Source organism: Notolabrus celidotus, chromosome 12 (genome assembly GCF_009762535.1).
Source record: "Notolabrus celidotus isolate fNotCel1 chromosome 12, fNotCel1.pri, whole genome shotgun sequence".
Classification (NCBI taxonomy): Eukaryota; Metazoa; Chordata; class Actinopteri; order Labriformes; family Labridae; genus Notolabrus; species Notolabrus celidotus.
In genome coordinates this window covers 6,900,382-6,914,667 of record NC_048283.1, presented here as the reverse complement: position 1 = coordinate 6,914,667, position 14,286 = coordinate 6,900,382, and the positions used below count along the sequence as shown (strand labels likewise).

Here is a 14,286-nt window from a genome sequence, read left to right as displayed (position 1 = left end):
TATACAAATAAAGGTATTATTATTATTGTTATTAAATGTACTTGAGTACAGTACTTAAGTACAGTTTTGAGTATCTGTACTTAACTTGAGTATTATTTTTGGGGGATACTTCACTACTCCACTACATTCTGAAGACAATTATTGTACTTTTCACTCCACTACATTTCTATCAATGCTCTAGTTACTCACTACTTTTGCTTTGAAGTCAGCTCATGAATTCCCTTCCCTTCTCTGAAATCTGATCCCTAAGACAGTAAAATGTGTTTGTGTAGTTCTGTTTGTCTCAGTGGTTTAGTCATACCTATATATCATGCGTCTCCACGGTTGAACGTGGAGCAAACACAGAGCATCACTCAGATCAGGCAGTTCATTTAGAGGTGGTAATGATGGCTATAATTCTTCACCTGAGCCCCAATGGCCATATCTTCAGCCTGTGTTAGAGGTTTTTGAAATGTAGAATGATACGTATCGTTTGAAATGTTCTCCCTTTCCCACTCTGCCCAAACATACAAACATTCACTGTCCAACCTGAGAAAGCATGTTGAGCTAACGTAACATTTTTTTCATTCCAGATGAACATTTCAAACTAAGTTGTCTGTGCTTGGAGTAACTTAGTTTCTGTTTTTATTCCATGATATAGTTTTTAGAGATTTCAAGTAACGGTTTCTAGATAAACATGATGTAAGCAAATGTACTCCTATGTAATCTTGACTGCCATCATGCTTTGTGAAAATACAGTTTTGATATATTTTAAGAAGTACTTTGAATACTTAAGTATTTTTAAAATCAGGTACTTCAGTACTTTAACTAAAGTAATATTTCGACAGAACAACTTTCACTTGTATTGGAGTAATATTTGACCAAGTGGATCAATACTTTACTTACTTTACATAGTATTTCTTATCATCTTAAAAAAAAAATAGTGATATTCCCACTACTTATTTAGATTTTTTTTTGATAAAACTAATAAAAAGTATTAAAAGTATGGTCTATATCTGCTCGTTTTGTTAAGCATCTCAAGGTACATAAAACAGCACCCTTGTGTTAAGGAGTATATTCATTTTACTGTTGAGATTAGGCACATGACAGCTACATTTTTCAATTTAGGTGCAAAAGCCAATGCAGGCTTATCACACTCTTAAAACATGCAGGTCACATACTCAGAGTTAGTGGAAGAACAAACAAACCAAAAGCACCTCCAGTTCTTAGAAAAACGCCACACTCATCACAAGTGTTTTAGAGATTGTGTCTTGCTGGTTCACTCTGCAGAAATATTTCAAGCAACTAAGGGAAGTAAAAAGCATGTGTTTCCTGTGCATGCATTGCTTTATCTTTAAAAGAATAGTGGCAGTTTTTAAGGTATAGAAGTTATCTTTTAGAGGACCAGGAATAAAAATGTAATTTGATTTCCTCATTAGTTTGAAATCGCTTGAATTTCAACTATTCAAATATTGGATACCACTCAAACTGTTTACTATAACTGATAAAGAAAAAAGCCCATTCCTCTACTCTTTACTCATCACTAACAACATGGTATTATTTGAGCTGATGCAAGTCTGGAATACATGGAGAGCAATTTCCAAATTTTGGAATGGGTCATAAATGTGTTTGTGCTTTTAATTTAAAGGTACAGTATGTAGAAAATGGGAATATATCACAATATCTAGCTGTCAGATTATAGATTAAAATACTCCCTTGCTCACCTCTCCTGTCAGCCAAGTGAAGCTGACCTTACATGACAAGGAGCTGCTGGGATGCATGGTAAATATGACATGTTTGTACCAATCGAAAACGTCAGTTAAAAATAAATATTTTGTGCACAACAAGTCTACAAAAACGTGTATGTCATAGTTTGTCCATTCAGTGCTATTGAAGAAACATGGTGGTGCAAGATGGCAGCTTCTGTGGAAGGGGACCCACTCTTTATTTGATTTAAAACGTTCATTCAAAGTAAAAAAACAAACAACAAAAGCATTTTTTATATGCTGGTGAGTCATTTTAACATACTTGTGAATATCATATTCCATTTCTACCAAATCTGTTCTGCTAAATGACGCTAAATACTACAAACTGTACCCTTCATTTCCAGAAAACAACATTAGGAGTACACTTCTCTAGATTTCAACATTAACGTTAGTGTACCATATTGCCGTGCAAAGAAGAACGATGGATATGATATTACCGTACTTAAGACATGACTCTAGACACTGACTTAAAAGCTATGTGAAACTGACGGCTACTAAAAAACATATTCTGACACATCTGAGGAGCAAAAGTTGACTGCCAAACACTTAGTGACTAACAGCGAAACTCTATGGTTGCATTTGGAAGTTGGAACTTTCAAAGAAAAGTATATTGTATAATTTCTTATGTTAAATAGCATACAATCAAGCTTATGTATACTCGAGTACTGTGGTATGCACTGTACACAGTCAGGATAAAATGAAGTATTGGGCATAGCTATAGTGCTCATTAATGGCATGTATTACATTTTTTAAAACATTTAAAGATTTTGACTGTTGCCCCTGTGTTAACCTTACAACATCAACATTGGGTGATTGTCCCTTGAAATAGCTCTTCAGAGTTTTGTATTGTTATGCAGGCTAAACTCACTGAAGACAAGCCCTGAGCACACCGACATCAAAAGGTTTAATATGTTTCAAACAGAAAACTGAAAAAAGTGCAACATGTATAGGAGACAAATAAGTCTTTAAAGCCTAGGAGCACATTCATAAAACAAAACTTTGACTGATACAGTAAGCAGTTTAGTTCTCGACTATCTTCAGCTGCACTACGATACAGAAAAACCTCAGTAATCTCTCTGGCTCACATTTTTAGCCTTTCCTCGAAAGCATGCAGTGTGTTTACAGCCTGTCTTAAACACGAAAGGTGGAGGAAGTAGTAGTCAAGAGCAGCATAAGACGGGCTGTCAGATGCTATTGATCATCTGATACACTCTGCTTTGATAAAAGAACACAGAGAACTTTAACTGCGTGAATGCTAACTACTTCTCCTAGATTGTCCTTGGGTAAAAACGAGAGGTCACATATGCCAATTCCAAAAAACCACGTGTGAATGAAAAGTGAGAAACGTACTTCTGTGAGGGAGGAAGGCTATGACACCTCAAAGATTCTTGAGATTGTACAGTGCAGGGGTGGAAAGGATACGGAAATATTCTACACAGGTAAAAGTACAAGTGCGGACGTAGAAATAAACTGTCATTGATGGAAAGTTTGCATTTCTGTTGCTTTTCACCTTTTTATTTTTACTCAGTAACTTATGCTATGTCAAATATCATGATGTAAAATACTCTCCACAAAAAATGCTTTTTTCACTTAAACTAAAGTGAGTGTTTTTAAGAACTACAAGTACACAACAAATCTACCCAATCACAGTAAAGTGTGCAAATGTTATCTAAATAACGTATTATTTGCTCAATCATTTTAAATCAAATGATTCAAGAGAGAAGGATCGGCTATGGCTGTTTGTATATTATTGTCTTATTTGAAAGTTCAACTTTCTATATTTACCTGATCACTTACACTGGGAATGAAACACTTGATCTCTGCCATTATTTTACCATTAAAAAGACTAATGTCAACAGAAGCCTGATTGTATCATATGTTACATAACTTTCAGTGGTATTTTTTTCCTCTGTATTCTCAATTCAGGTTCCATCTCTGAATGCCTGCAGACTTTTACATTGACTGAGTCTTATTCATGTATCTGTCCTTGAGCTTGTTCTTGGTACATCTGTGTGTAAATCCAAAACTCTGTATGGCTTCTATAGCTCTCACAATGTTTGTCCTCAGACTTAAAACAGGACTGAGACAAAAAAGAAATACACAGGGCATTTAGAAAAGCATTTAATACTCCCCTCATACACCCGCCATTAAATGACCTCAGTCTCTCAGTCTCCCATGAGGCTTCTTAGTCAGGGCACGTTGGTGGGGAAAGGCCTTCAGTATGTCATGGCACATGAAAAAAATATATGTGGGTGTTGTTTCCTGACCACATCCTCACCTGTCTATGCAGATGTGCCGTCTTGTATCCCCCGCAAAATTAATTTAATCCTCTATAATACAGACACATTTACTGTTCGCACTGATACTATCTGCACACAGCCCCTCTTCCTCGTTGAATCAGCTTTGCCCACCTACTCAATTAGATGGTGATTAATATAAAAAATAACCTGATGCTATCCCAGAAGACAGTTTTGTGTCTTTAGGTTTTTTCTGACTCCTTGTTCAGAACAAAAAAAAACATTATTCAAAAACAGTTTGTGAGGGTTGAAGCAAAGTTTCTAGGAACTTAATTTTATTTTGTTTATGTGTTATTAAATTGAGCAGATGGGTTAAAAAAGCAGCCTTACTGTCACGCACTGGACGGATGTGGAACTGCAGGTTTTGGTTCCAAACATTTAAAAGTTTTCAAATGAGGTGATTCAAATAATTAAATAACACAAAAACATTGGAAAAAAAATCTGAAAAATACACTTCACCTTAATTATTTGCAGTTGTTTATCCTGATATTTCTAGCTTTTAAAATTATTTTTTAAATCAGTGATTTTGGTTTATTCCGTTTATTAGAAATGGTGGAAGAAGTAGGGTGGTCATTTATTGAATTTATTTAGACAACAACATTAAGTTAAGCACACACACACACACACACACACACACACACACACACACACACACACACACACACACACACATACACACACACACACACACATACAGGTACATACCTGAATAGAGACATTCAAATAAAAACAATTTTTTATTACTTATTCTAATGATTGTCTGGCCTTACCCAGACAATATGTAACTGCACCAATATTGAAAAAATAACCACAAAATATTGCAAAGAAGGATGACTTTCAAGCACAAAGCAAAAAAGCATTTCTCTGAAGCCACAGAAACATTGCAAAGCTGCTTGTGTAACTTGTCATTTTAAGAAAAAAGAAAATGGTTGTCTATACATTAAAATAGTGAAAGCAAGTAAGAACTGTCATTCCAGCATGCTTAAATGTCATCTCATTCGGCAGCAAGCACAATATATGCAATAAGTCTAGGCCTAATGTACATATGAACTCTGCTGTGTTTAGTCTGCTTTAGTAAAAGAGATCATGAGGTGTGTTCAAATTTGTTGTAGGTTTGAAATTCAAGGATTCAAGGCATATACACAAGCTAGACCTGCAGTGGCTGAATAAGAAGATCTATCTAGAAGATGCAACATAGAGCAAAACTGCATATGAAAATGAAAGCATCTCGTCTGATTTCGTCCAGTAGCTTCATTACAGTCCTTTATAGAATGTTTGACCACTCATCCTCCTGTTGGGACTCAGATGGAGCATTAAGGCTGCTTCCTTTGGAAACTAAAACAGGAGCAAATCCATCTGCTGTTTTGTTGAGGATGCAGTAATCAGTACAGAAACATTTTGGTGGACCATCTTCAACAGGACTGTTTGGTAGACTGCAATCTGGGCTCAGGGTTGGGTCCTCACTGCTGCAGCCAGAGTCTCCATGGCTGGTGTTTAATTCATCTTTCACTTGAGTAGAGAAGTCCTCTACTTCTCCCATGTTGACCTCCCAGACTGAACAGGGCAGCCGAGTGTAAGAAGTTTGTCCTGGACCGACTATAGTAACAGGAGGGGGTGCCTCGGGCATCCCAGGTAGGCAGACGTAGGAGGTTTGATTTTGAGTGAATACGAGTTGTGTTACTGGAGGGTTGTGTAGGTCCTGGTTCTCCTCTGGGTCCTTTGTGTATGTGGATTTCGGTACAACAATCACTGCATCAGTTGTCAGGGTCTCCTCGGGTTTGTAGGTTAGCTGAAATGTACGTTTGGGTGAAAGCCATTCCTGCAAATTCAGCAGCATTAGGATGCATTAGACGTGATAAAGTTGCATGACTTTTTTTTCTGTTAAACACATAATTCACAACTTAGATTAAAAAAACCAAAACTACTAATGTCTGCATTATTCACTGCTGTTACAAGAAATGATTTTAGTTGATATATTTTGGTTTTTGGTGAGGCCCAAATAGATTATCCCAGATGCTCTTGGATGGACTCATAGTCCCAGGAGGGTGAATCCTAATTATCCACAGATGTTCCCCTTATGCTACCAATAGGTCTCAAAATCTTCTTGGTGAAAGTCATGATACAATAGTAAGCGTTACTATTGTCCAGACATTCATGGTCCCCAGACAATAAAACAAAGAGACTTTGGGAGACTTTCTGACTCTTCCTTTAGTGCAACCATGGGATCACTGATGTCTGAATAAAAGCCTATTAGAAGAATTTCCCATGATCCCCTCAGGATGAAATTAAACTCTTATTGGTCCTAGAGTTTATGTGCAAAAACTTTTGAAACAAGGTGGAAGGTCAAGAAAATAAATAACCTTCTCATCAGCCTCAGCTGAACTTAGATTTAGTGCTAAACTTCATTGCGCCATTATGCTAGCTTTAGCATTTTGTGCTTGATAGTTGTCTTACAAGATACCCACATAGCAGATAGGTCTGGGCCAGATCTGGCATCAAGCCGGCACTGCTGGCTGACTGCTGGCATGGCAAGTGGTATGTCAACTGGATGTGGGCAAGGTCTGGCAATGATGGCAGGCATAGGATATATGATGGCATGCCACATCTGGCCTGATTGTGGCTTGGTTTATGTGGCTCAGATCTGTCCATGCCGCATCTGGGCCGATTAAGATTGAGCTTGTGATTAAGCTGGCCCATGTGTGGGCCGTCTCTGGCAAACTTAAGGGCCGTCATTCTTTGCGGTATGTTGGCCGAGTCTAAGTGTATTGTGGGCCAGAACCGGGCCAGACCAATTTTGCTCTGTGGGTATAACACCAATCCTTACCATCACAGTTATGTTGACACTCAGCTTGTTTCTGTTCTCACATGTTCTTTTCTAATGGAGACCATTGGTTCTTTAATTTCTGTGTTAAAAGCCAACTTCAAAGGGCTGAAGAAAATGTGTCTCAGCAGAGAGGATATCTAGTTACAGGTATTAATTCTTATGTTTTCTTTATTTCATATTGTTTATGGAGTTTCTGATTTGTGAAGAATCTTCCACTGCATTCAAGTTTACAGTAAACCAAAATACTACTGACAAAAGACAGGCACCACAATCCACATAGCTGGACATTGTATTCACAGCTCACCTGAAGATTGCCATCATGTTGTTGATAAAGAGGTTTGAAGAAAGGGGCAGGCGATGGTGTGTATGACAGAGTCTTGATCTTCATTCTGTTGTGCAAACCAAGACAAATCAGTTACATCTTACTTTCAAGGCATGCAATCATTATCCAGAGCACATAAAGTGGATTAAAACAATCTAGATTCAACATTTTAAAGCACAAATGAACTACCTTGCAGTGGGACTGATGAAAACTAACAGCATGACTCCAACAGCCACACATGCAGGGCCCAGGGACTTGATCAAAATGAGTAGGATGTTATCTTGTTCTTGGAAAGTTCACAGAATAACAAAGAATTACTGAGTCATACCTCGATGCTGACAGTAAGTCTGTCAGTTGGCTGATATCCATGAATGATCTAACTTTTCAGATAATGATGTTCTACAAAGGAGATAGTTGTAACAGGAAATGATTTATTTTAGGGCTATTACTCAAGTCGTGCATGCAAAATACAACAGCAGGTATTACATAAAGGTTATGGCAAGAGATTTACAGGCATCATTGACTCTGTATTTAAAGCTCCGATGCTGAGTTTTTTAAGGCGGTAATAAAACGAACTGAGATTAATACCTATGTCACTTGAGGACCTCATAAGCAAAGGAGACCACTGGTGTTATGATGTAATTATTGTTGCTTGAAACCAGGACAATGTCAAATGAAGTGATCGATTATATGCTATAGAAACCATATTCATGTTAACACTTTTCCTCAGCAAAGATTCTTATTAAAACTGTTAACAGAAAGCAGGAAGAGAGACATTTCTACAGGATACAATTAGCAAAGAAGAAGGAGACACTTTGTCAACAGGTAGCACAAAAATCAAAATAAACTAAGAGTTCCTTACAGCAGCTTTAAGAAATAATATGCTTGTCATGTTACCTTGTCCTGCTTCATTTTTCACGCATGCTGATGGGCTCCACTGGCTCCAAGTTCCTTCATAACCATCAACATAGATTTTAGATCTCACTTTAATGCAGTATCTTAAATTTGGTTTGAGTTGTGATCTTTGAATTGATGCTGATTCCTGTGAGTATCGATGGATAGTCTGCGGAGAGAGAGTGAAACAAAAAAAATATAAATTGTCAGATCTTATTTTGGCAAAAAATGCAGCACTAGTATCATATTCTTGAAATTGGAGCTTACTTTGTTTTCAGTGCTTTGAGATGTTTGGAGTAAGAGCTCGTGCTCAAGGGCATTAGAAAGGTAGCCATGTTTTTCATATCCACTTCTCCAGGTGATGTTGAAAGTCTCTGTACTTTGTTCGACTTTTACATCATACGGGGGCGTGAGCTGAACTGAGCAGATCATAACATTTTTACTGTACACATGTGGAAAACGTTTTCACCTATACACAAAAGTTACTGCACTATTACATCGCTTTAAAATGTGGTTGCAAATATGGAGGTAGTTTTAATTAGACATATCTACATGCATTAATGCAAAGCAGTGACAAATTCAGAACGTCATTAATGGGTGCACCTAGAAATATTTGTATGGGCCTCCGTTTCTTTTTTTTTGTGCCAATTGTGGTGAACTTAAAGAAATTAATAATATTCAGTGTACTAGTTTTTAGTAGCTACTGTACATATTCATACATTTCCCCTAGAGTAAACATTACATTACTGTTTTTAGGCCACCTAGGCCTGCCCATAGATCTGCCCCTGATGCATAAACACCAACCAAACATCAACAAACATGTAAATTAGAGAGAAATTAAGATTAGACGCACAGCGGGGAAAATATGAACTCTTAATGTTCGACGGTCCTTCTTAAGTTTTCATCTGAGTTTGTATTATCAGTGATGCACTTCAGCTCGTCATAGTCTCGTTTTCGTCTTGAAAAACCGAGTTGTTGATGAACATTTATCGTATCGTTGTGCTGTGATGTGTGTATGTGAGCGCACGTGTTCGTGTGTCTGTGTGCGCATGGAGTGGAACGCTGCCATGCAATACAGAGAGCAGATGAGCATAATGACATCCTGTCAGGTAAATAAGATCAATAACATAAGGATATTTAGTCTTTTTAATAAAAGAACAAGTTTAAGACCTGATCTATAAGAGAAGTAACCCTGAATACTTCTGCTGTGATCTGGCGATATGTAGAAAATAAAATTTACTGGACTTCCAAGGGGGGCGGGGGCCGCTGTTGGGGGGGGGGCGCCACTGTATAATGGTAGGGGAAACACTGCTGACATTTTGTCAGGATTCTTGAGTGCATAACCACCTGCTCACTATACATTATCCCTTACATAAGCATGAATCACAATGAGGTTTCAACCTACTGTTTTGTGATGGTTCAAACTTCTCCTCTAAGGTACAGCAGACAGATTCATGACAAAGCTGGATGTTATATTCATCCATGTCGTAAAAAAAGACCAACTCAGTGACTTTGCAGACACTTATGTAACTATCATCCACCAACACAAGTGGACAGGAAGTCCTGTTGTTCCTGAAGAGTCAAAAACAATAACAGAACATTCAGTTATGTTTGTACCAGAAGAATTATACATTTTCATATATTTTAATGTAGCAAAAGGTATACGTACGTATACAGATCAATGAATGTTATGTTGTAGTCGGTGTGAGTCTGTCCCATGAGATCAGCATTGATGTTCAAGACACATGTCACAGTGTCCCAATAAGAATTGACACAGCTCTTATTGACATGGGAACATCTATCAACTAGGGAAAGTGGACAGAAAATATTGTTAGCATGAATATTTTGGCGTAAGAGTTGGGAGTTTGTGCCAGAGAGCTTGTTGTTTTACATTTCCCACCGCATCGATTCACATTGAGTGATATGTTTGAATGTTAGAAACCAGAAGGATGATATTTTTTTTGGTTAAAAACATGACTTAGCAGGGCCTGAAGTTCTTTTCCCTTTTACAATAGGGGGAATTCCCCTCCCTAAATTCTTGACATGAGTTTTTTTTTTCAAATTTTGGGCGGGATTTTATTGGTGTGCCTACACATATTTGGGAATTTTTTTTTTGCTAGTTATGAACAGAGAAAATATTATTAATAAAATATCTGTATTCCACCCATTTGCTCCAGAAACAAATGCACACTTTGGAAAGAGGAGTCACCAGAACCAACACAACATGAAAACTCCTAGTAGTGCCTTTTAAGACACTACAAATTTAAGCATTGAAACATGCATTAGTTGGAATCACAAAGAAAAAAACCACAGTAAATCATTAAATCAGACAAAATAAAAGTAATGTAAAAAAAAAAACAGTAGCACTGCCCTACCACTCTCCACAAGGATAAGGCAGATCATTACTGAACACGATTTCTAAAAATCAGTCTGAAATACTGTATATATACATATATGATATATATGGCATGTTGTGATGCTATAGCTGTATTCTGCTTCCCCTGTCTCCTTTTTCAAATATCAGGATCAGACCCAGCATGGATGAAGACAGTTTTACTGATTCAAAACACTTCACAGAAAGAGCTAAAAAAAACATGAACAAATGAGGGCCCACATACATACGTTATGATCATTCAGCTTAGCAAAAAAAAGAGATAAATGCCTTTAATTACATTTAATTAAGTACACAGGTATAATATTTTTTGTTACACCTGATAAAGGATATTCATAATTTCAATTTTGTGCTCGCACCCCCTGGAGAAAAGTTAAATATCTGTTACTGGTGACACAACAATGATAAAAACTTCAGCCAAGGTTATAAATTGATTCCAAATGAAAGGTCAGATTAAAATGACATTGCTTTGTTGTTTGTTTGTCTCCTAGTCATCAGGTCATACAACAAGTATAGTCTGACCACACATGGTCTTTCTCACTGCTCCTGAGAAATGCACTTTAAAATCTACAATGACATTTACACTATGAACTTGCTGCAGCCACTGATTTTATTTACTTATGTATTTATGTATTCATTTATTATGTATATATTTTATGTATCTATTAGTCTTTCAGTGACACTTAATGGTCTGTCCAGTCTTGTCTTTTTTTATTGCTTTCAGCCCTAATGTTTTTAGTTTTAGCTTTTGGTGTTATGTATAATTAATGTATACAATAGACTCGATATAAAATGTCTTCATATCCCTAAAATGACAATAAAGTTTCTTATGTCTTTCAATTTCATTTTTTAAAATGCTGAGAGAGATGACATTTTGATAAGAAGCAATGAGCTCCACAGTTTCCAGTCACAGATAATATGAAACAGAAATAATGAGTTCATATGACAATGGCATTTCTATTATTAATAATTTTTTTGAACCCTCTTCTGTGGTTGATGACAGAAAGTTTGAACCTTCATATAAATATACAAACACAGGACATAATTTGATCTTAAACCATAAGATGACTTAAACCAAATGCTGCCTTATCAAAGCATTTACCACGGACAAAATTCAGAGGAGAATGTAAGCGTGCCCAAGTGAGCGGGCAGTACCTTGAATGCTGCAGGTCACTGTGAGGCTGCTGTAGAAGCAACACAAGAACAGGAGTTGCTGAGGCTTCATGTCTCCATGGATTTGAATGTCACCCTGTGGATGTGAATGAAAGAGTTCTCCTTGTTTGTCTTTCTGTAATAAAAGTATGATAATTAACATAAAAAATCGCCTCCATCAGTCATCATAAGAGTGAAAAACTATTCGTACCTCAGGGACTGTCCTGCTGCTGTTGATGTCTCAGACAGTGAATGAAAAGACTGAGCTGAAATTGAGGTTACTTATCACTGCATCACAGGAAGTTCAATTTTTCACGTCACAGGTTTTTTTTTCTTCTCTATTTTCTTTGGTTTTGGGCACATGTTCCTGTCTTTGATCATAGTGCCAGCTTGGTACATACCTGCTGACTGTGAAATGCAGAGTGGGTCATTTGTTCCATTACTGAAATCCCATTCAAACCATTCAGTACCTAAGCAAGGCATTGATTAATTCATAACCAATTATTGTTTTATCACCTGCCTGCATTGAACAGACAACACGCAGAAAATAAGTCGAGGTAGATTTAAAAAAAGATCCAATATGTGAACTGATACTTGATAAACTGTAGCAAAGTGCATTCAATCATAGGATAAAAAGATGAGGTTTGATAATAGAGTTAAAGGGTCAGTCCAACAAGAACCTCCTGAGGTGTCTGACTGCAGACACTTCACCCATAATCTAATTTGACTTGTTAAAACTCAAATCTCTGCAGACGCAGGCACTGAAATAGATGTGTTTTAGTTTTAGTTTGTGGTCTCACTGTAGGTATATGCAGGTATAACTGGCACAGGATCTAAAGATGAAAAGATCTTTTGATGTAGCACTTGAGAACGGGGAAACCACCACGTGTGAGTTTCAATATAATATTTTTCTTGTCTGGCATCCACTTAGGAATATATTGCTTAAAGTCCATGTCAGTTTGGCTGGTAATGAAACAGATTGATTCATTAAAATTCAATCAATCTGAATCAATCTATATTCAAATAGCGTTGTATCACAACAAACCTTATCTCAAGATGCTTTACAGAAAGAGCAGGCCCAGACCATAATCTCTATTATATTCTGAATTGATGCCTTTTCATGACCTTCAAAAGCAAACCATCCTCTGCGACAGGAGAGATCATTTGTATATTTGTGATTTCTAATTCCTGTAATCACTGCGAGGGAAGAGGTATCAGACTAGAATGCTGACAGCACACTGAAGAAACAGCTTTTACTAACCACCTTTAGTGCTTAGTTTCAGTGTTAAAAGAGGGCAGGATGGGAGTGCTTGTTGGCCAGGTGGTCTGAGTTCACACCTTGTATACAGAGGCAATGGCCTTCCTTGTGGTGGTCGCTGCCATGACGCCCCGCCATGTCCCTGTGCTGCATGTCATCCCCCACTCTCTGCTCCCTGTCTCTCTTCAGCTGTCCTACAGTGAGGCAGAATGTTTGAAGAATAACTTGAATATAAAAGAGGGCATGGGGAGATCATTTTTTTTTGTCAGAAAGCACTGCTTACAAATATACAGGACAAGTTCCTTTAAGATGAAGAGGTGCTGCTTTGTCCACAGGGGGCGCCAAAATTGACAAAAATAGAGAATTTTTCACAGGCGCTTCAAATAGACCGAATTAACACAACACTGGTCGGAAATCCATATAAAATGTGTCAAGACTTCAATGAAGCTCTTGCTATATCTGGGCGATATATCAAACTTGCACCTTTGGCATTACTATTACTCTGTGTACTGGCAGCATGAAGTAAGTAAGTAAAGTAAGTACATTTTATTTAGTATAGCACCTTTCACAGAATAAAATCACAAAGTGCTTCACAGGAAAATATCCAACACATTAAAAGAAACAGACCATAGCATAAATAAAACATTAGTCTGAACACAGTGAGTCGAAGTTTTTTTAAAGGCGACAACAGAGACAGCTGAACGAACATTTACAGGAAGAGCGTTCTACAATGTTGGTGCCACAACTTCAAAAGCACGGTCACCTTTTGTTCTTGTTCTTAACTGGAAGCCAATGTAGGGAAGATAGAATCGGAGTGATGTGGGTTGTCCGGCTGGACTTGGTCAACAGCCTTGCAGCAGTGTTCTGGACTAATTGAAGACGATGGAGGGACGACTTACTGAGACAGGTGAAAAGTGAATTACAATAGTCCAGTCGGGATGAAACAAAAGCATGAATGATCATTTCCAGTTCAGGATGTGACGCAACAGACCTAAGTTTGGCAATGTTTCGTAAATGGAAGAAGCATGACCGGGACAACTGTTTTATGTGGTGATCAAAATACATGGACTGATCGAATATAACTCTAAGATTTTTAGACTGGACAGCAGAAGAGAGGGAACCAAGTCAGTCACCACGTCTAACCCTGACCTAACAGCAGCAGTCACAGGCATTACAAATATCTACTAGTGTTAGTCTTCTTACAGATGGTCTTCTCTGCTTTTGTAGATCACACACAGGCATCAGAATTTATTTCAGGCTGTTTCATTACCAGCAAAAAACTCCTCGCAGGAATGAGGAGCATTAAATAAAAACAACGATAATGAAGTATTGTATGTTGCTTTGGAAATTTTATTGTAGCGAGGACACGCTCCATACTGAAAAGGTAGAAGTAGGTTAGATA

At 37.4% G+C, this 14,286-nt stretch overlaps 1 protein-coding gene across 1 annotated transcript; it reads right to left on the bottom strand.

Annotated features, from left to right (window-relative positions):
- Window positions 1-4,835: 4,835 nt before the first annotated feature.
- LOC117823319 lies at window positions 4,836-7,585 on the bottom strand. Its single transcript, XM_034698466.1, has 3 exons — window positions 7,517-7,585; window positions 7,171-7,255; window positions 4,836-5,861 (listed from the first exon to the last, which is right to left on the bottom strand). Exons 1-3 carry the CDS (start codon window positions 7,555-7,557, stop codon window positions 5,307-5,309), a joined length of 681 nt encoding a protein of 226 aa, XP_034554357.1. The 5' UTR covers window positions 7,558-7,585; the 3' UTR covers window positions 4,836-5,306.
- Window positions 7,586-14,286: the final 6,701 nt, after the last annotated feature.

Bases quoted from the DNA above. Each gene is read 5' to 3' on its own strand.
- LOC117823319 (XM_034698466.1), bottom strand. From the start codon at position 7,557: ATGGATATCAGCCAACTGACAGACTTACTGTCAGCATCGAG. The intron at 7,256-7,516 runs GTATGACTCAGT...TTTGCACAACAG, and splicing joins GACTTACTGTCAGCATCGAG to AATGAAGATCAAGACTCTGT. The intron at 5,862-7,170 runs GTGAGCTGTGAA...CTGAATTTGCAG, and splicing joins AACATGATGGCAATCTTCAG to GAATGGCTTTCACCCAAACG.